Genomic DNA, 22,362 nt, shown 5'->3' with positions numbered 1-22,362 from the left:
AATAAATTTGAGTGTGAGCACAACTACAACAGAAAATAAAAACAGTTAAATCAAAACAACTGACTGATTCTTCCAACAACACCACGCTAGAATTTTCTAAGTAACCAGTTTTCTTATGATCAACTACTGTTTGCTGATAAAAGCCCGTATGCTAGAAAATGTATCAAACGTAAACAGTGTGTTGTAAATGTACAATTCCTGTGAATAAAATATAAGTCATGTCAAAAATAGGCAAATACAACTAAAGAATTAAATTTTTTTACATAATCAAATAATAGAATAAATAATATCTGGAATGTGAAATATCAGCTTACTTGAAAAAAACATACAAAAATACAACTGCTCGTCATATACAGGAGGGTCCCACAGCACACAAAGATGACAGTGGCCATGTGTGTGTGTGTGTGTGTGTGTGTGTGTGTGTGTGTGTGTGTGTGTGTAGTTCATGTTGTTATTAATATGGTAAATGTATGCTCAAAAATATATTTGGGACAAACTACAAGGAAAGAATTAGGATTAAGCATACACAATTTGGTATCCTGTAATCCTACCAGTGAAATATAAATTCTGAGCAAAAATTCGAAAGAAAACCTGAAGAAGTAGAGCTGATGTTTCTGCAATATGTGCTAGATGTATATTTAAAAGACAGAACTCAAAGTGTCAACACATGGAAATCACTTGGATTTACAAACAGTCTATCAGAAAATGTGAAAGATTGTCAACAAAAATAAATGGCCTCTAATGAGAACTCCATCAGGGATTCCATCATTGAAAGCTTTCTGATACTCACCAACAGGATGACAAGATTGGAAGCGACACACAACATGGAGGAGCAATGTGTAGAAATATGAAACAGAATACAAGGGCTATCCACAAAGTACATTACGTTTTGGAATTAAAAATAAATAAAGTATTGGAAATTTTTTTTATTATATACAGATGAAAGCCACACTTAAATACTACTTTTCTACATAGTTGCCATTTAAATTAAGGCACTTATCGTAGCGATGGACGAGCTTGGAAATTCCTTCGTCGTAAAATTCGGCCGCCTGCGCCTTCAACCACGTGGTTACCTCTTCTTGAAGCTGTGCGTCATCATCAAAACGCTGCATATCCAACCACTTCTTCATTGCTGGGAATAAGTGGAATTCGCTCGGTGCCAGGTCGGGACTGTACCGCGGATGAGGAAACAACTCCCACTTAAAAGATTCGAGAACTTCGCAAGTGGCATTTGCCGTGTGGGCCCGGGCGTTGTCGTGAATCAGCAAGATCTTTGAGCCCAACTTTCCCCTGCGCTTGTTTTGTATTGCTCTTCTGAGGTTGTGCAGAGTTTGGCAATACCTTTGAGAGTTTATTGTAGTGCCTCTTTCCAGGAAATCCACAAAAATTGTATTTCTATTGGGTTACTGATTAACCATGTGGTTGAAGGCGCAGGCGGCCGAATTTTACGACGAAGGAATTTCCAAGCTCGTCCATCGCTACGATAAGTGCCTTAATTTAAATGGCAACTATGTAGAAAGGTAGTATTTAAGTGTGGCTTTCATCTGTATACAATTAAAAAAAATTTCCAATACTTTATTTATTTTTAATTCCAAAACGTAATGTACTTCGTGGATAGCCCTCGTATTTGTCAGTGAATGACATAAAATCATTAAAAGAGTCTGTAAGCTGCACTAGATATTTACTTGATCTTGACCATGCATGTGCCAAGGTGAGCTCACTGGAACCACGTTCCTATCCAGTTCCCCTTTCTTCAGTTGTCCATGCCTGCATTCCCCCCTCACCCCACCCCCCACCCCTTCCCTAACTCCTTTCTCCTCTCCCCCACACTACCTGATACAACAGCTATTTCTGAAGGAAGATACTGTTCAAAACTCAGCAACATTTTCAATCCTGATTTACAAGCTTTTAAGTTTGCAGCTGACATATCTCTTTACACAACATTTCAAAAAGTTCCTTCATTGTCCTCATCAGGTGCTGAGCTAAGATTTTGTAGCTCACTGTTTAGACTACAGCCAAACAGTGAATGGTACACACTGCACATTACCCTTGTGATTGTTTCCCAGTACTGGTAACTAACAGAATAGTCTATGGAAATTCAAAACCAATGGAAAGCATATGCAAATAAGTGAAAACTTATAAGTAACAAGAATTCTATCAGACAACACCTTTTACTAAAAATGTCTTAATAGATACTCATCTATGACCGGAGAGAGATTACTGAGATGCTTTATGACACTATTTAAGCAAATTGAATACCAGATCCCACTCTTAACATCAACCAATGCCTCTGTTCATATTGATAAAACTATTCACCCCATTAATTTTTATTTCCATCTCTATTACACTGTCTCAAAAATTTGTTGCCTCTGCTACAATGCTGGTATCTTCATATTTCACCCCTGTTCACAGATGCAGTGTTTGACAGTGTTTAGTTAACTGCTTGAGTGGGTGTAAAACTTGAGTTTTTCACATCTTTGTTCAACAGTTACACAATAGCAACAAAATCTGCACTAAATAGCTGACAATGACAATTCAGGAATCGCTTGAAATATTGTGTAAATATACAATGACAACTTGGTACAAACCCAAAAATGTGTATAAACCAGCTGTTTCACCAAAATAGCCTAAAGTATCATTTATAATCTTGTTTATGCATCTTTCAGCTGTTCAGTGCCTCAACTAAGAGGTGAGTGGTTATCTTTAAATACTCCTTCCATTATTTGTATTACACACAGAAATTGCTAATATCATATTAACACCATTAAAAAGTGTGGCCTCCCTTGTGATATGAGAAATTTTATGGAAACACCCTTCACAACTGTTCTCTCTCTTTTATCAAGTAGATGTAAAAGCAGTGATCCTGAGTTAAGACAGAGACTCAGCTTTGAATGAAAAGTTATCTAAGACGTTTCATGAATATTTTCCCATTTAGTTGGTAAAAGTTAATGAGATTAATATTATGGGATATGCTGGAAACAAGTGATGCCGGGAAAGTCATAATAAATAGAAATTTTGACTGATTAGTAGTAGTAATAATAATACTACTAATAATAATAATATATCTCTTACAGTTAATACACAGTAAAGGGGCAGTCAAATGAAAACTGAACACCTGTCACAATGGAATGGACTGGTTCCATTAAAAAATAATCACCACACACATTAAGACACTTATCCCTTTGGGAAATGAGATGATAATTCCTGTTTCTTAGAATAGAGTTGGTCCCTTATGGATCCACAACTGCACCCACCTCCTCATGTGACTGAAACAGACATCCATGCTTGTGTTTCTTCAAGTCAGCGAAGATGTGCAAATCACATGGTGAAAGATCTCAGCTGTATGGAGGATGTTGCAGTGTTCCTCAACCAAATTGCTGAAGTATAGCTTCATCCAAATGGCAGCATACAGGTGGGCATTATCATGGAGCAGGATGATTCCATGTGTCAGCATTCCTGGGAGTTTTGAATTCATGGCATGTCATAACACACAGTTAAAATGACAGGTGTCCCCATTGTTGTTACATTTCAATACTGTTACCACTGAAGAAAGATATGCATGGATGTCAGTTCCAGTCAGACGAGGTGATGCAACAGTGGGAGTGGTTGTGAATCCATCAGCAGCTAACTGCATTCTACGAAACAGAAATTGATCATCTCATCTCACATTGGGATAAATGTTTCAATGTGTGTTGAATAGAACCATTCCATGGTTCCATTGTGATAGGTATTCAATTTTCATTTGACTGCCACTCATAGATCATGAGTGTTATGACAACATTTACTCACCAATCACCCTTACAGGTGTGTTATCAAGAAGTTCGACTAGCTTAAATAAATAGTCCATCTCCTTAACCACAACTGTCTCATCATAACCTATCTTCACATCAATGTCATCAAATAAATCTTCCATGAGCTGCAACCACTGGATCTGGAACCATGAGGAATCTTGACTAAAAGCATGAACCAAATTTGAAATCCTTTCCAATACACAGTGACAATTAACTTTTATATTTACAGTTTACAAGAAATACAGACATTTTCACATAAATTGGATCCCATCCATTCAAAATATGGAAGTTAAGAGATGAATGTGTACATTATGCCTTGTCAACTGTATGTTGAAATTCAAACAACAAGAGCAGGAGTGAAAGAATAAATATAAGGAAAACACACATTAAATCTCAAGAAGAGTTCAAACAGAAAAAAAGAAAGTAATACTGTGCATTTATTCTGGAATAGAACAGGACACTCCAAACTGTGACTTGTGAACAATACTCAAAAACAACCAAACAAAGGTTTTGTAAGCTGCTTGCTTTAAGGATGAATTACATTCTCTTAGGAGTCTTCCAATGAATCTCAGCCTGGCATCTGTCTACCCTAGAGCTAGCTTTACACAGCTGTTCCACTGTAGGTTGCCCTGGACACATACTCTGAGACAGTTAATGGTTGTGACTGTTTCCAGTGCGCCACTACAAATTGTATAATCAAATAATAATGGAGTGTTCATACATATTGTAAACCGCAACAGCCTTATAACACTCCTTCAGGTATACGTAAAGCTACTTTCACATCTGACAGTTTTTTCCTATTAACAATGGCCCATTCTCAAGTGTTCTCAGCATAGTTCGTTATTGATGCACCTATCAGCGTACAGCTAAGTAGTCAATTCCATTTTGCCACACAATATTTTGAAGACCAACCCACCAGTCTTCTTTAGGTGCTGTGGGCAGTGTTACTACGCATATTCACTTCCTACACTCCAGACAGACTATAAACTGTTGTTGGTGCTGCATGCTGTTTATAGCTGGGTTTGACTCCTAGCACGCACCACATCCTTTGAACTTGATTTATTTCTCACAGTCCTCACTGTTACCCATTGAAACACAAATTCTCTTGGTGTTTTTCTGCTCCAATAGCTGAGATGGGCAGATGAGAACTTAATAAATTGAGTGCCATATCCCAAGCCTTCCCTAACTTGAAACTCCTGTTCTGGTTTAGTACAATGGTGAATACAATATAAACTGGAATTATTGTTTTACATGCCTGTTTGTAAATGGAGAGCAGCACAATCCAAGCTAATTGTTGCTTTTTTTCCAGTGATTGTTCTCCATAGGTAGAGTGATGCAGTACCATTTTTTTTAGTCAGAATCACAATGTCAGAGCAAGAGATACCGCTATCTGTTGTAGAACACATTATAATGGAATCTCCCACAACAGAGAGTGTGAAATCATCTGAAATTTTGAAAATACTTGCGGCACATTTCAGGGACTACATCCTAAAAATCACTCAAACAGTTTTTATGAGGACAGGAAACAGTTGAGAAATCTCACTGTTGTCACCCGAGGGCCAGCATGACTGAGGAAAATATTCGCTTCTTAGTCAGCTTATTGAAGGTGACTGCCAAATCACAATTGATGAAATTGTTACTAAGGTTGGCAGAAGCTATGGTACTCTTCATGTGATCTTTATTTAAAACCTTGGATTTCGGAAAGCATCTGCAAGTGGGTGCCTTGTCTTCTCACTACAGAGCAGAAATTTCATTGTCTTATGGAGTGCAAATCGCTACTTACACACAACCAAACTGAAGCAGAACAGTTCTTGCCCTGGATTATTACCTGCGATGAAACATAGGCCTGAACTTTAAAAAAAAAAAAAAAAAAAAAAAAAAAAAAAAAAAAAAAAAAAACGAGAATTATAACATCCTTTCTACAGTCCAGACTTATAGATGAAGATGGTGCTCCCGAACAGTTCTTGTGCACAGCCATGTTCATTATATGAAAATGATATCAAGAAACTGCCTGTCTGCTTAGAAAAAATAAGTTTTCTATTCAGGAGACTGAATAGAAAAAATAAGTTTGTGTGGATGAATTTTTCCGAAGGTTAAATTAAAAAATAAAATAAAATAAGATAAAAATGAATCTGGTTTATATTTCATTCACCCTCATAGGTTTCTTAAATTTTTATTTCAATCAACTCCTTAGTTATACTGTGATAGAAACTTGACATGTGCGCCATGGTACTGGTCTCACTGTACTTCATTTCATTAATATACTTGAGGCTGTGGTCAGCGGCAACTAATTAACATGGTTGTTTTAGTCCAGTGTGTTCCTGAAGTTCCTTTTGCCCTCCATGACTGTTATAATAATGTGTCCCACAGGACATTCCTGTCACTTGAAATACAGTATACACCTGGATTTCAGAGGTCTAGATTATCTTTAATATTACAAACAAGACTTTTTATCTTTGATGGAGTCCAGACAGTGAGTACACATACTAACACTGCCAGCAGCACTTGAAGAAGATAATTGGGTCAGTTGTCAAAATACCGTGCATAAAATGGAATCATCAACTCATCTTTATATCTGAAAGTACATCATTAGTGTTGAATCATATCTGATATTAAGTCCTGAATCCTGTAGCAATGTTAGCACAATAGACTGTAAGCTCATATTTAGTTCAACTGACAACATTGCACAACTATCTTGTAGGATTCTCAGGTGTCCATCTGTGTCTCATCCTAATTACTCTGTGGTATTTCAGCAATGTCTAATTGCAGTCTTCAGAAATCCCTAATGTCAGTCACCAGGGATCACATGAAGATGGCAACGAGTCTGTTTGACAAAATATCATGGAGTAATTACAATGTGACCCAAACAGAGATCCAAGAATTCTACATGTTAGAAACATGCCGGAAAAAAATAAGACCATGTAATTACACAACTGTACTGAATGCCTCCTGGGATTCAAGGAACATGACATAAGTTGGCCTCTGCTATCTTATGTTTTCTGGATCTCAAGGTCAGACAGAGGGAACTGAGTTTCACAAGTTCATTGTTTGCAGAATCAATGTTGATTTCTACAGAGGTTTTTTGTCTCCAAAATGATCGTAATACATTATCGTGTTACATACGTCTAAGCAGTTTGTCATAATTGATATGGCCTGTAGCTTTTTCCAATTCTTTGTAATGTTTTGCTGCCCCAGAAAGCTATGATAAACTGCCAGTAGAAAGGATGCAATTTATTTTGGACAATCTGTTTGCATTATATGTCAGTGATCTAGTGGATGGCATCAAAAGCTCAATGAGGTTGTTTACAGATGATGCTTTTGCGTATGTCAAGCTGCAATGCCAGAATATTGTAGCAAAATGCAGGCATATCTCTTGATGCAAAATGCAGCAATATCTGTAGAGCATCAGCAGCCATATCAGTACAGGAAGTAGACCCCCTATGTACATAAGTACTGCAGATGCGAGACTGAAATTTATTGGAAGACTGCTTAGGAAATGTAACTCATCCTTCAAAGAAGTTGCTAAAAAACACAGATTTGACTGATTCTTGAGTACTGATCCTCATTTAGTGAACATGGGAGTGTTACAGAGATGCTCATAAAATACCAGGCACTAGTATAGAGAGTCTGCCTCACAGAGAAGATTACTATTAAAATTCTGAGGTCATATAGTCCAAGAAGAGACAGGAAACATGATACTTCCTCCCACATCAATTTCATGAAATGACCACTTCAAGAAAATCAGAGGAATTAGAATTCATATAGAGGCTTACCAATAGTTCTTCTAGCCAGGAATGGAACTGGAAAGCAAAGACATGATAAGGATACCAGAAGAATCCTCCACCATACACTGTAAGGTGGCTTACAAAGTACAGATGCAGATTTTGATGTATCGAAAAGTGCAGGTATTCCATTAAGTCTAGGTCTCTCTCTTCTGTTGACCAATTGTCTTTAATTTGCTATTCTACAACTGCTTATCTCAATAGCTGTTGTTTTTAGCATTTTTATGATGACCAAAACTTCTCAGTGAAACAATTTTTAAAGACAGCCTTCTCTGTGTCATCCTATATTTTTATCCTAAAAAGATTATTGAGTGACTAAATAAGCAACCTGGAGTAGTCTGTGCACGTTATATGAGACTAAAACCTATTAGGATGTTTTGTTACATCAGTAGCTAGAATTTTACATTTGAATTTATTGTGCACGTGTCATACTATTTCCTTTAAGCTCACTGTGGCTTCATTTAAATCTGTGACGTTGGTCTTAAAGTAAGTTTATTCCGTTAACTTCAGATCATCGGTAACCACAGCAGCTGTTGATACACTTCCCTGCCTCATTCATTCTAACAATGTGAATGGCTGTGTTGTAAACCTGCCAGTGAACATACCCATCATAGAAGAATCTGTGAAACCAGTACAAGGGTGATCTGCCACGCCACTGATCATTCAAAGAACAAACTTTCTGGCCCAAACTGCTGGAGTTGGCAATTATGTGTGAGTGAGGCATTCTTGCTTTTGTGAATAAATGGTGTGTGTTTCTCTTTTTCTGATGAAGGCTTTGGCCAAAAGTTTCATGTAAGTGTCTTTTTAACTGTGCCTGTTTGCAACTTTATGTGTCATCTTTATTGTAACTAGCCATCTATCTTTTCCTTCATTGTTAAACTTTCTCCAGATATGTGTAAAGAATGAACTTTCATCGGCAAATATCTTTAATGATAACAGTCAGCATTTCTTTGCTAAACATGTCCTGGAACCTAAAGCAGTGTTTCTGCCCTTCCATCTTGCAGTCTACCTACTCTTAACTTCACTGATTTCTTCTCCTTTTGCTCTTCTTAGGTATCTTTCATTTCTTTCTACTGTTCCCCATTTTCTGCTTGCATGCTGGAGCTTCTCTCTGCATTTAACAAGCATTTCCTGCCCCTCCCCCTTTTATAAATACACTGCTATTATTATTCAAGATTTATATGTATTCAATCCATTTCCTCTATATTTTCTCTGTCCTTTCCTGTGTCTGCTTTATTTACCTTTTGTTTCCATCTGCCCTCTGAGGTATATTTCAATTTTTACTTTTCAGCTTTGATGTATTAGTTGCCTGCATTTCACTGTTAGTCCCTTCCAATTTGACGTTCAGCATCTTAAAAAACATACTTTTATGTCTAACTCCTCTTTAAAAATGTATGTTGCTCTTAACCTTACCACCAAAGTTAAGTGTTGTCAGATTTGGCTAGCCCTTGGATGGGTTACTGTTCTGATCTCCTGAGCACTGTTGGCAAGCGGGTAGCAGCTCTGGTCATGAAAACTGAAAATGGCTGGGAGGGCGGTACGCTGACCACACACCCCTTCAAATCTGCATCCAGTGACCCCTATTGGCTTAGGATGACACAGCAGTCAGTTGGTATTGTTGGGCTGTTTGAGGCATTTTATGGATAGTCTTGATCTTACATTTAGAGCCATGTTTCTCACCCTCCTGTACCTGATGCTATTCTCTTTAATCTGACCTGTTGCTGTTTGCTCATTTCTCTTGGTGAAGAAACTACCACAGAGCTGGAAGAGTTAGAAATCCAATGTTTAGTTTTCGTCTGCAAGTCTACTCCATTAGTTCCAAATTTTGAAGTTGACAGGTAACTGGCCAAATTTTGTGACACAGGTTCCTTTATCTGGCTACATCTGTGATAAGCCTACAACTCAGCTTTTTGTGACATTATGCAAAGTTGATCAGAAAATAGTATCTTTTCTGCAAAACTCACAGCAGAACACTATGATAAATTTGAGAGTTATAATAGCGCACATTCTGTTGGAACAGGACCCACAACATGAACTTTGTCTTTTGTGAGCATTGCTCTTACTGACTGAAGTACCCAAGTATGACTTCTTTCTGGCAATCCAAACTTCTCAGAAGTTCTCCTGCTTACCTCACTGGATCAGAGAGACAATGGTGTTTCTACAGTCATTAAATACATGACTATTTTGCAATTAGTTTCCTAGTTTCCACACCCTCTACGGGACTCCTGAAGGTCAAAACCATTTTTTCCCGACTGTTTAATTTACTGGAACAAGTTGAACTTTTACTTCAATGTTTATTGTGGGTTATCAGCCAGTTTCAGTCCGCAGCCATTTTCAGATGTAGACGTAGATTGGTAGCACAACATTGATGTACATCTGCATTTGAAAATGGCTGCAGATCAAAACTGACCAGTTGTACACAGTAAATGTTCAAGTAAAGGTTAGCTTGGTACAATAAATTGTATGGTTTATGGTGAGATAATGGTTTTTACCTTCAGAAATATGTTTTTTCAATTCTTTTCTGTGCTAATGTGATGTTTGGTTAACTGAAACAAGAAATAAATGTGAATTTGACTGCATCCATTTGTTTGATCGAATAGGTTATATTTTCCATATTTTCCTAGGTAAAGAAAAAAGTGAAAAAAATACCAACCCGTGAATGAGTATTTATTGCTTCACTGTTGTCAGTCCATTTTTGTAACTCCCTTAGCGTCATTGCATTATACATCCTATAGGCATTACGGCGCATTTCATTAGGTGACATCAACTAGAAAGAAAAAAATAAAGTTTATCTTACCAAATACAATGAAAAAATTTGCCAAATGCATGGGACATTCCATTTCAGAAATCACTGGGTGACAGGTAATGCCTAAAATTTGGTATAGTTGGTACACTCTTGACATTGTGGATCTCGGAATTTTGAAATCCCCAATGATTTCTGAAATGGAATGTCCCATGCATCTAGCTCCAACTACCCTTTTTGCATTCGAAGTCTATTACTTCTTGTTGTGTGGCCATAATCATGTTGGAAACCATTTCACGTGAATCATCTGAGTACAAATGACAGCTCCACCAATGCACTGCCCTGTTATATCTTGTGTGCATTACAGTACCGCCAACAACAATGTCAGAAAAGATAGATTACTACTTACTACAAAGATGACACATTAAGTTACAGATAGGCACATTTAAAAGACACTTACACATAAGCTTTCAGCCACAGGGTTCATCAGGAAGAGAAAGAGAAACACACACCATTCATTCACATAATCAAGCACACCTTAGGCACACATGACCAGCAGACCATTTGTATTTGCTTGTGTGAATGAATGGTGTGTGTGTCTCTTTCTTTTTCTGATGAAGGCTGTGGCCAAAACTTACGTGTAAGTGTCTTTTATTTCTGCCTACCTGCAAATTAACATCTTAATGGTAAGTAGTGATCTATCTTTTTCTACATTTTTGGTATTCCAAGCTGGAGTTTCCATTGTTTGATACTACTGCCATCTATATATGTGCATATCAGTATCCCCTGACTTTTATCATATCAATGTATCAGTCAAACCAAGGACAAATTTTACATATGGGGAAGTATTTATCGAACAAAGACAACACCTACTGAAGGAAACACAATAGACCCATACCATTCAAAACTCCCCTTATCCACAGTTACTTTAAATTAAGCAGATATGGTCAAGGAGGACGATTAATCCCCAGTATTCCACACATGGTAGGGATGCCCTCTAACTGGTGACACCCCTTTCCAAGACTCAGAAGGAAAAATATGCCAAAAAGTGCCTTAAAATGGGCCGAGTGGTTGTGTGAGCAGGGTATAAGGGAGAGAAAAGTCTTGAAGTAATCAGTCTACAGCAGGCTGTACAGACCCTGCCCTGCCATTGATCTGCTAGCAGCTCAATGCTCAACATTTGTTCTTGTAATTTCCCCTTCCCCATCACGCATTCGCTACCAGAAAGGAGAGGGTAGGTCCTTGTAAAACTTAGTTCTTTTGAACCATGCCAGTCCAGGTGGCATTGGAAACAGGGGAATCCCAATTAGGAATAATAATTTGTTCATGGTACATTAATTGACCTTCCTCCACAACAATGCAGTTGCATTTGCAAGAGCTGCATGTTGACCTACAGGGAATGACATTGTTGAGTCACAGTGTTTTGTGTATTTTGCAGTAAATACTCCGCATTAGAGAGCTTTGCCAGCCTACTCATTAGTGCACTGAACTTTTTATGATGAAAGTAAACAACAATTTTACATATTTATGTGTACCTGTAACCAATTACTGCACAGTCATTGGTCAGTAATAATATAAGACAAGTTTATACAGTAATATTTTTTTGCATAGTAACATTTTTGTTTTTCTCATCAGTGATGATACTGCAAAGATTCAGGGATGATATTGCAAAGATTCAATGTCCCCACTTGGGGAAGGTCTGAAATTAAACCTAGAATGGGCAAAACAGCACCAAGGAGGACGCGTAAATTACATGACAAGAAATTGCAGTTTCAGGGTAGCTGGACCATAAACTACTTCTGTTTTTCCCTTCTTCATTGGTTGAATAATATCGTTCATCTTATTTGCAAAAGTGTTGTAGCTGTGCTAAAGGAATACAGCTTAAGGAGAGATTGCAGAAGTGTACATACTGCATTTTCTGAATTTCTGGAAGAACTACAAAAAATTTGTTTGGAGAATTGGGGAATCTAATTGTACCACATAAGTATATTTATTAATCCATTATTGACATGAATAAAAAACATTAGGAATTTATGAATGCATGATTTTGCAGCAATATATTTTGTAAAAAAATTCTCTCAGGCATCCAGCTGTGTCAAGTGGTTTAAAATCCAAGAGCTTTCTCTGGTTACTCTTCAGCCATTGTCAGGTGGTGACTATCGTGTTGTTGCTGTGACACAACCACCTGTGATGTCACTGACACCCAGTAACACCATGCAAGGGAATATTTTGGTCACACAACCATTGTGGCCACTTCAACTTTCCCATGCCCAGGTCCCAAGCTGTGCTTAACAGCAGACCACTGTTTTTACTGAGAGTACTTTCAGAAATTTTTGATCTCTGTCACCTCTTTTATGATAAAATCCCAGAAACCACATTTCTTTTTAATAGTAGATGTTTCATTAATGCAATTCAGTGCCAGTTTTCAAAACATGATGTGCTACTGCTGATTTCTCAGGATAAAGTTGGTGGGAACAAATCACATGTTCTATATGGCAGTGTTCAATAGTGCACACAGTCTGTCCAACATAAAGTTGTCTGCACCCACATGGTATTCTGTATATTCCTGGCTTTTTCATGATCATGGAACAAGAGATAGACGTACCTTACATGTACCAATAAAAATTAAACAAAACATGAAAAATATTTTCTACCTTGGAATTAAACTGTGTAATTAACTGCCAAAGCAAATGATAGACATAAGTAAAACTGACATGTTAAAAATGGCAGTTAAAGTATGCATCTTAAATAACATATATCATACAGTCAAGGATTACTTACATGTTACAAAGCAGAGGTTGGTAAAAAAATATTAGGGTTTGTAAAAATTAATAAATAAAACATTTGTCTCATTTCACAGTATACTTTCAGTGAATAATGCATGTTACTAGAAAATTGTAGGCAAGAAATCTGTGATTGAAATTGCCAAGTTCCTTTTATATTCGTGAAATTCAATATCTCCTTCAGCGATGGTTTACAATTTCTGTATTTATACAATGTCCGTATTTCCTTCCTTATCAAGGAATACTGATTCAGGATTTCAGACCAATAAATGAGAACACACAAAGAATAGAACGAAGAGACATGGATATAATCAAGGTCCTGATGCCAACTAAGGCTATGTATACTTGCTGTGCTGGTTAAGTGTTCAAGGAGACCAAACAATGAAGGTCATCAGTCTCCTATTGACCCCCCAGGACTGAAGCAGTGTACCCAATCTGTCTGCACATAGAGTAAATTCTGTGTGCAAGTGTGAGAAACTGTTCTAAATTTTTGTGTAGCACATATCTGAGGCAGAACATGTGAACCAGTTCAGTATTCACCAAGTGGGATGTGGGAAATTGGCTAGAAACTGCATCCAGGTTGGCCAGCACACTGACCCCTCATCATTAATCCACAAAACAGATTTGATTCAGGACCAGCATATCTCCTCATACTAGAAGCGGTTGCATTAACACACACAGGTACCTGGATGGGTCATACGTATATGTAATTACTCTGATAAGATGTAACTAAGTAGTCTAACAATATTGTGAAATCATTCTGGAATTAAGTAGATCTGTAAGTAATTGTAAATCAGTATTTTGCAAACTTTTATTTATTTTTATTTTTATTTTAACCTAACATGTCTAATACATTTGTAAAATGATCTACAGATGAATAAACAAATAAATAACTGACTGACTGCACAAACTTTCCAAGTTTTTCATATACATGGGGCCAGGTAAATGAATGCACAGCCAACTTAACAATAAACAAAACTATGTTTTGTGAGAGGTGTGTCCAATCCATTGCCGAAACAGGTCATCTGTAGATGCAGCAAATGAGTCTCCCACTGGAATATCATCTGCCTGGTCAGATTATTCATAAAGAACTGGAAGAGCAGTTCTGTAGAGGTTTTGAAGGGGAAATGTGTAAATAGATTCACAGAAGGCTGACCTTGAGATCACATTCACCAAGATGGAGTCATTTAATCTGATTGACAAAAGCACCTGTACTTTTTATGCTATAGGGAAGTTCTGGTAAAATGTAAATGTTTTTAGATTAAAGAGACCATTGACCAAAAAGCAGAAGCAAGATCGTCAAGAGGCACACACAAAAAGGAAAAAAACTTGCTAGCTTTTGGAGTAATCCTTTTGTTGAGCTGAGCTAGAGTAAAAACACACACACACACACACACACACACACACACACACACACACACACACACACGTATACACATGTCTATGCCCTACATGATCCCTGCTTTTTTATGTACTGGGCCAATATTTTGATGGTGTATAACTCAGGAATGCAATGGCATTCACAATGGCCTGTCCCCTTCTGGTACTTTTGGGCAGCCCATAAAGTGTAGGTTGTCAGGGCATCGTAAGTAGTAAATGCTTGTAATACCTTCTTCCAGTGACCCTTTCATCTCCTTCATTACTTTCACAAGCTGCGACAATTGAAGATGGCGACTCTTGAAGATGGGAATTTTTGTTAGGTTTGCTCCTCAAAAGAAATATATCCTCTTGCATTGTAGTCAGTGCATTCCAACTGACAGCTCTTTTGTCTTTGTTAGATTGTAGAACCAGGCTGAGAGAATGACTGTTGATCACAAAGTTTGCTTAAAATTCAGAATGTCTCTCAATTATTTTCATCTGCAGTCTGAGGAACTGAGTGCATCAAGTGAAAACTGTCTCCGACACCAAGCATTTGTCACAAGAACTGAGCCAACAACCAAAAATCTTCCAGAAAAAGGACTACAGCCACCACTAGATTTCACAAGTCTTTCAGAGGGGGCACGTGTGAAATGGTAGCACAGTAGTGTCACAATAAAACCACTATTCACTTGACAGTCAGTACCTCTTGACAAAGGCATTGCCAAGAAAATCATGGAAATTTAACCACTGCATATCAAGGATGTTTAATTGCGTCATTGACATGGTCAAGTTATACGAATGTAACTGAATATCAACATCAGAAACCAATGTGATAAAAATGCAACATATTTCCAATAATTGGCAGTGATATAATGGACTACCATGTACAGAAACCTAATTCAATGTGAAATTATTTCTTGGTAAACAAATACTAACTTACGCGTGCTAGTTGAATCTCAAACTCAACAACATTGTATGAATCAACACTGATACTTGAGCGAAAAATTGAAGCATTATTGTATGTGGCCAACTCTATTGCAGAAGCCATAATCCAGCGGCGATAAGCTTCGAGTTGCTGCCCGTACATATCTGGGGCTATTAACATTGAACGGTGCATTCCAAGAGATGGCTGATCTATCTGAAACACACAGTATCAACATAAAATATGAATCTCTTTTATTAATTTTATCTGAAGAGAAAACAAAATTTTTAAAAGACCAAATCAACATTCAATCAATAACAATGTAAAAGTATATATATTACTGTGATGTATCTGTTTGAGTAGATTATCACCAGTCACACTTTGTTGTTAGGGTAATATGCAGAAGTTCCCTGGAGTGGAATTGAATTCATGAATTGAAATCATGTATACTTCACAACTCCTCCTGTACAGGATAAAACACACACACACACACACACACACACACACACACACACACACACACACACACACACACACACACATTATATATAGTGTCTCACCTAACTCTGCCACCTCAAATATCTCTGGAACAACAATAGATATTAAAAAATGGTTTTCACCAGCATGAACATATGGCAGGGGCTTAGGAATCCAAATACTATGCGAAATTTTAAAACATAAACAAATACTATTTTCAGCACAAACTTCTGTATTTTTAAATGGACACCCCCTATAATTTTGTATGCAATCAATAGCATGAAAAAATCACAAAAATAATGGTGTTGTTTGCATCACAATACGTCAGTTGCATCTCAAGAAATTGTGAAGTGAAGCTTATGCTTGAAATAAATGAAGCGCACAGCTAGCACATGTCCTGAGACTCAAGTGTGCACTTCATGCTGCCAGTAATCGTGATGTGATAGATGTACTACATCAGTGGAGTGTTAATGTATGGTGTGGTACTGTATGACAACACATCACTGGCCAATATTTCATTGATGGTACTCCTAAAGAGGGATAGTTTTAGCCACTTCTTGAGCTGTACCTTACTTGAACCGGTCCACCTCTTATGATGTGTCAAATAATGCGGTATCAGAATGATGGGTGTCCTGCGCATAATGTTTATTGTTGCGAAATGAAAACTAGAGGTACAATTAGTGGTAATGTACTTGGTTTCACATTTTTAAGCCTCATAAGTTCTGAAATATGTGGCTTGTAAAGAATAGCAACGGCGTCAGTTTCTGAAGTAATGCATCGTGTGTAGTACTGTGCTCAGAGTAGGGGTTGCCTGCACTGGCGCCTGTATCCTGCAGTAAACATACCAATATCACCATGGCATTCTCTGCCTTCAGTGTACAAGTGTCTTCTAATCTGGTCTGCTGAACTGCTCTCATATTGTAATGTAATTCACATACATTGCCACATTAAAACCTGTTTTCTTGTGGCTTGTTAAATTTGCCGTCATCTATTCAATATGCCGGCCTTAAGTAATGAAGAAAAGCTAGATATTATTTTAATTTATGGTGAGTATCACAGGAATTGAACCACAGCTGTGACATTTTATGCTGAACTCTACCCAGATCAGCAGTGTCTGTCACGTCGAACCATTGGCAACATCTGCAAGACACTCACGGAAACAGGAAGCTGGGCTCCCACAAAACATCGACATACAATGCCAGCAACTGGCAATGGAAATGAAATTGCTGTTCTGGCTGCTGTAGTGCACAATCCGCAGGTGAGTGTGCGAGAAATTGCACAAGGTGTAGGAATAAGCCACAGTAGTGTGTGCAGAATCTTGCATCAGCATTGGTTTCATCTGTTCCATATCTCACTGCACCAAGAACTGTATGGGAATGACTTTGAATCCTGCATTGCTTTCTGTCATTTTACACTTCAGCAGTTGCAATGTAATCCAGTATTCCTAAGCAATACATTGTTTATGGACAAGGCTTCATTTACAAACCATGGTAATGTGTGGAAAATGCACTACTGGTCTGTGCAAAATCCCCAAGTAGGTGGATGGGGTGGGGAGCCACTGAGAGATGGCCAGCACGGTCCCCCGATTTGACGCCATTAGACTTCTTTCTCTGGGGTGCAGTGAGATACAGAGTGTATCAAGAACCACCAACGACAGTAGAGGATATGCAACATCGTATTACTGCAGCGTGTGCGGCAATATCTGTAGAAACTCTACAATCTGTGCAACACTCTCTAGTTACCCATCTGCAAACATGTATTGACGCAAACGGAGGGCAATTTGAACATATGTTGACATGACACAGTTTCATTGGTCAAGATGTGGGTGTATTTTTAATGCTGGATGTAATGCACAACAATACAGTTTCTGTGGGTGACAGGGGACTAGTAAATGTGTTTAGCAAAGTGAATTCAAGTGCATTATCTGTAGTTGTAGCTCTAGTTGTCATTTCGCTAGAATAAACATACATTTGCAATTTGAAAAATGTAACTTTGCATTGGACATGTTACTTGTTTATTTTTGTGGATTGTGCATACCTTCCCATTGTGTGAGCCCCTGACACAGGCAGTGTGAGGTGCACGCTCGAGTCACAGGACGTGCGCTAGCTCTGCACTTCATTTATTTCAAGTGTCAACTTTGCTTCCCAATTTCTCGAGATGTAACTGACAAATTGCGATGCAACCAATGCCATTATTTTTGTGATTTTTCACGCTATTGATTGCATACAAAATAATAGGGGTGTCATTTTAAAAATACACAAGTTTGTGTTGAAAATAGTATTTGTTTATGTTTTAAAACTTCACATAGTATTTGGTTTCCTAAGCCCCTGCCGTACATTCATGTTGGTGAAAACTGTTTTTGAATATCTATTGTTGTTCCAGAGATATTTGTAGCGGCAGAGTTAGGTGATCTATTTTTCATACCCCTAAGTGATAAGAGTGGTCCACCCCAAAAAAATTTTTCTTATTTTTTGGACAGAACTTTTTATTTTTATTTTTTTATGATGTGGCATTACAAAATACATGCAACCCTTAATTTTCATCCTTCTACCACCAGCTCCTATTTTTTAATAGCAATTTTAATAATTTAATAATTTTCAATTATCACTTGATCAGTTATCCCCGCCAGGTGTCTACCGGTGATAGTCTTTCACTATTCGATAGATAGGTAACTGAATAAAGCATACCAAAAGCAACGACTCGAATATCCCTCCTTGAATCAACGTAACTAGACCCAGAAGTTTAACTAGGTAGCACGCGTCATTCGCCAAACCGACATTTAGGCCTAGTGCACACAAATCAATTTTTATCTTAAGGAAATATATTGTATAAGCAAATTCTTTTAGTGGAACAAAGAAGTTCCCATGCTCTCCTTTGTTCCTCTTAAAGAATTTAATCGTACAATATTTTTACATACGATAAAAATCAATGTTTGTGCACTTGGCCTTATTCATTCATAATGCTGGCGAACATGTTTCGACACGAAATTGCCGCTATGTTTGTATGCTCATGGACGAGCCATGTATCGGCTGCGATTGTTAAATCCGTGCGATCTACCGTAGAAACGCTAGAACTAATAGTGGCCAATACTGCCAGACTTCCCCCTCAGCCTTTTGTCACTCTCTACACAGTTTTCGGCCATTATATATATATGTGTGTGTGTGTGTGTGTGTGTGTGTGTGTGTGTGTGTGTGTCAAACAGCACACATGGAAAAAAAAAACTCGTCACAAAAACTGACAACGGCAGGGAGAGTGGTGTGTCAACTACGTGGCCCTCCATATCCGCATCCGGTGATACCTAAAGACTGAGGATGATATGGTAGCTGATTGGTACCATTGGGCCTTGAAGGCCTGTTCAGACAATGTTTGTTTGTGTTTGGATTATGATGATCATATCTCCCTATGTAAACTGGTATTAACAAAATATGTTCACACACTGAGGAGAAAGTTGGTAATTGAAATTTCATGAGGAAGTCCTGCCACAGTGAAAAATGCCTTTATCTTTGGTGTTACAAATATGAAAGCAATCCCAGAGGTACAAAGCACCTATTGAAACTAAATCTAACTAAAGCAGAGAGCTCATACAATACTAGGTACTGAAAGCTGGATAAAACCTGAAATTGACAACAATGAGATTTTTAGGATAAATCTAAGTGCATATCGAAAGGATAGGCAATTGAAAAGTGAAGGGGGTATATTGGACACAGCAGATAAATAACTCAAATCCATTGAGATGGAAACTAAAGCTGCTTCCAAGATGGTTTGGGCAAGACTCAGTATCAAAATTGAGCATGAATGAGTAACTGGACCTTTGTGTCGACCATCAGACTCATTCCTAGATGTAACTGAAAACTGTATGGAAAACCTCATTATGTTAGAACAATTTTCACCAATCATGCTGTCATTGAAGGAGACTTTAACTATCAATCATTTGGGAAAATTACAGTTTTGTAAGTGGTCGGTGTGAAAAGAGATTCTGTCAAGTATTACTTTTGATGAAAATATATTAGACCTAATGGTAACAGATAGATCTGACCTCTTAGAGGATGTCCATGTTGAAACTGGTATTAGTGGTCATGAGACAGTTGTAGCAACAATGATTACAATGGTGACTAAAATAAGTAGTAAGATTTACATGTTTAGTAAGCCAGATAAAGAGACAGTGTTGTAATATCTCAAAGAGGAACTAAAAACATTTACATCTGGGCGGAACATGCAGGACAACTGTGGTTTAAACTTAAAAGAATAGCTGACCATGCACTGGATTGATACGTACCTAGTAGAATAGTACACGATGAAAGGCATCTTCCATGGTATGAAGTCACTGTAAAGAAAATTCTAAAGAAAATAGAATCATAGATAGAGAGATGTGAATGAAACATTTGGCTGTCAAGAGGGCAATGCATAAAGCATTCGATGACTACCTTAGCAAAATCTTATTGAAAGATATCGCCCAAAACCCTAAAGACTGGTCACACGTAAAAGCTGCCAATGCCATCAAAGTTTGTGGCAGGTGCACCTGAATGATACAGGAACTAAAATTGAGGGTAGCAAAACAAAAGCAGAAATGATGAATTCCATTTTCAAATGTTTCTTTCCTAAGAAAGATACAGAAGTACTACCTCAGTTTACTTGTCACACCATTGCAAAGATGAGTGATGTAGATATTATGTAGATATTATTAGTGTCAGAAACATTGAGAAGCAGCTAAAATTTCTGAAACTGAACAAGTCTCCAAGGTCTGCTGGCGTGTCTGTCAGCTGAGTTGTATCTCATTTTAATCACAGTGTACCACAGATCCTTTGAACAAAGAACTGTGCCTAATAATTGGAAGAAAGCAAATATCACACACATATACAGGAAAGGTAGTAGAAGTGATCTCACTGACATCCATCTTTTGTAGAATGCTAGTACATATTCTGAGCTCAAACATAATGAGGTATTGCAAATGAGATGACCTTCTCCATACATACTGTGGATTCCAAAAACATCAATGATGCAAAGCCCAACTTTCATGTTTCTCACTTGACACTGTGAAAGCTATGGATGAAGGCAATCAGGTGAGTGCAGTATTTCTTGACTTCCATAAAACATACACAGAAACATAAACATACACAGAAACTTGCATGTTTCTCGCTTGACACTGTGAAAGCTATGGATGATGACAATCAGGCGCGTGCAGCATTTCTTGACTTCTATAAACCATTTGACTCAGTGCCACACTAACAATTATTAACAAAAGAATGACTGTATGGAAAGATTTCTTGGTAGGGAGGATGCTGCATGTTATCCTGGATGGAGGGTCAACAAAAATTGAAGTATTTCAGGTGTGCCCAAGGGAAGTGTGTTGCGTTGGGACATACTGTTGCTGAGCCAGTCACCTGGTCACTGCAGCCCCTGGTATGTATACTCATGGCCATCATGTCATCGTACTCCTGGCATCATCCACTTAAGCCAGCCACACTTGGTCAAACACATTGTGTGCTTACTTACATTGGTGGACTGCAGTGACAACCCGGCAATCTGTGTACATAACAGCATGTAACTCTGTGTACATTCCCAACTCCACTGGGCTCCATGAGAGGCATTAGCATCACCTGCCAGCAGAATGCGCGTTCATAACTGTGGTGCCGTGAGCATGACACAATGATGTGCCCACATGTTATGTGACATCTCAAAGAAATCCTACCACCATATTATTAAGATCCTGTGTGACTACCAGACAACAGTGTTAGCTCACACTCCAGGCTCAATGTCAGCTGTGCCCAGCAGTCCATCTACTGGTATCATTCACCTCCAGCAGTTCCCGTGCGGCCCAGGACTCCAACTGGACATCAACCCAATGCGGCTTAGGACTCCAACTCTATTCTAACATAGACACCATACAGGCATTTCCTAGGCTGAATAACCTGGCCAAGCCTGTCGGCCTCACATACCAGCCAGCCTGAACCTGACCAAGCTGGACACCAACCCTGACACCACCACTGTTTAGGACATTGACTCGACACTGACCATGTGACCAAGGACTCGTAGCTGGATACCAGTGGAGAGAATCTATCATCCTACCTGAAGTGGATATTATTTTCTGTTTCATGTCAGAACTGCGAACCATTCATTTATGTGTTTCTTAATAAATGTGTTTCTTTCATTGTACCCTTGGAGCCAGCATTATTATAAGGACAAAGGACATAAAATGACCCTTTTTCATGTTCTCCATTCATTACCTAGCTGACAGTATTAACAGAACCTCAGATCTGTCACAGGTGATGGAGATACCTATGATGAATTACTGTCTGAAAAAATCTGCACAAATATTCAGTCAGATCTGGATAAGTTTTCAAAGGGTTTCAAACAGTGGCAGCTTGCTTTGAACATACAAAAATATAAAATTATTCATGACATAAAAAGAAAAATGTAGCATACTATGACTACAGTATCAATGATTCAGTATTAGAATCAATCAACTCTTACAAATAACTGGGTGTAACAATTTGTGGGGATGTGA

The 22,362-nt window shown here is 38.0% G+C and overlaps 1 protein-coding gene across 1 annotated transcript in view; it reads right to left on the bottom strand.

Moving 5' to 3' along the window:
* Positions 1-22,362, bottom strand: part of LOC126475105 (neprilysin-4-like) — a 138,462-nt gene that overhangs the window by 76,412 nt on the left and 39,688 nt on the right. The window contains exons 7-9 of the mRNA XM_050102684.1: positions 15,399-15,596; positions 10,227-10,340; positions 3,790-3,931 (exon numbers count right to left, since the gene is read on the bottom strand). Of these exons, the coding sequence (XP_049958641.1) occupies positions 3,790-3,931; positions 10,227-10,340; positions 15,399-15,596 (454 nt within the window). The remainder of the gene's footprint in view (positions 1-3,789; positions 3,932-10,226; positions 10,341-15,398; positions 15,597-22,362) is intronic.

The sequence above is a fragment of the Schistocerca serialis genome, chromosome 4, assembly GCF_023864345.2.
Source record: "Schistocerca serialis cubense isolate TAMUIC-IGC-003099 chromosome 4, iqSchSeri2.2, whole genome shotgun sequence".
Lineage (NCBI taxonomy): Eukaryota > Metazoa > Arthropoda > Insecta > Orthoptera > Acrididae > Schistocerca > Schistocerca serialis.
Note: the sequence above shows the minus strand (reverse complement) of the source record. Positions and strands in the feature narration are given on the sequence as shown.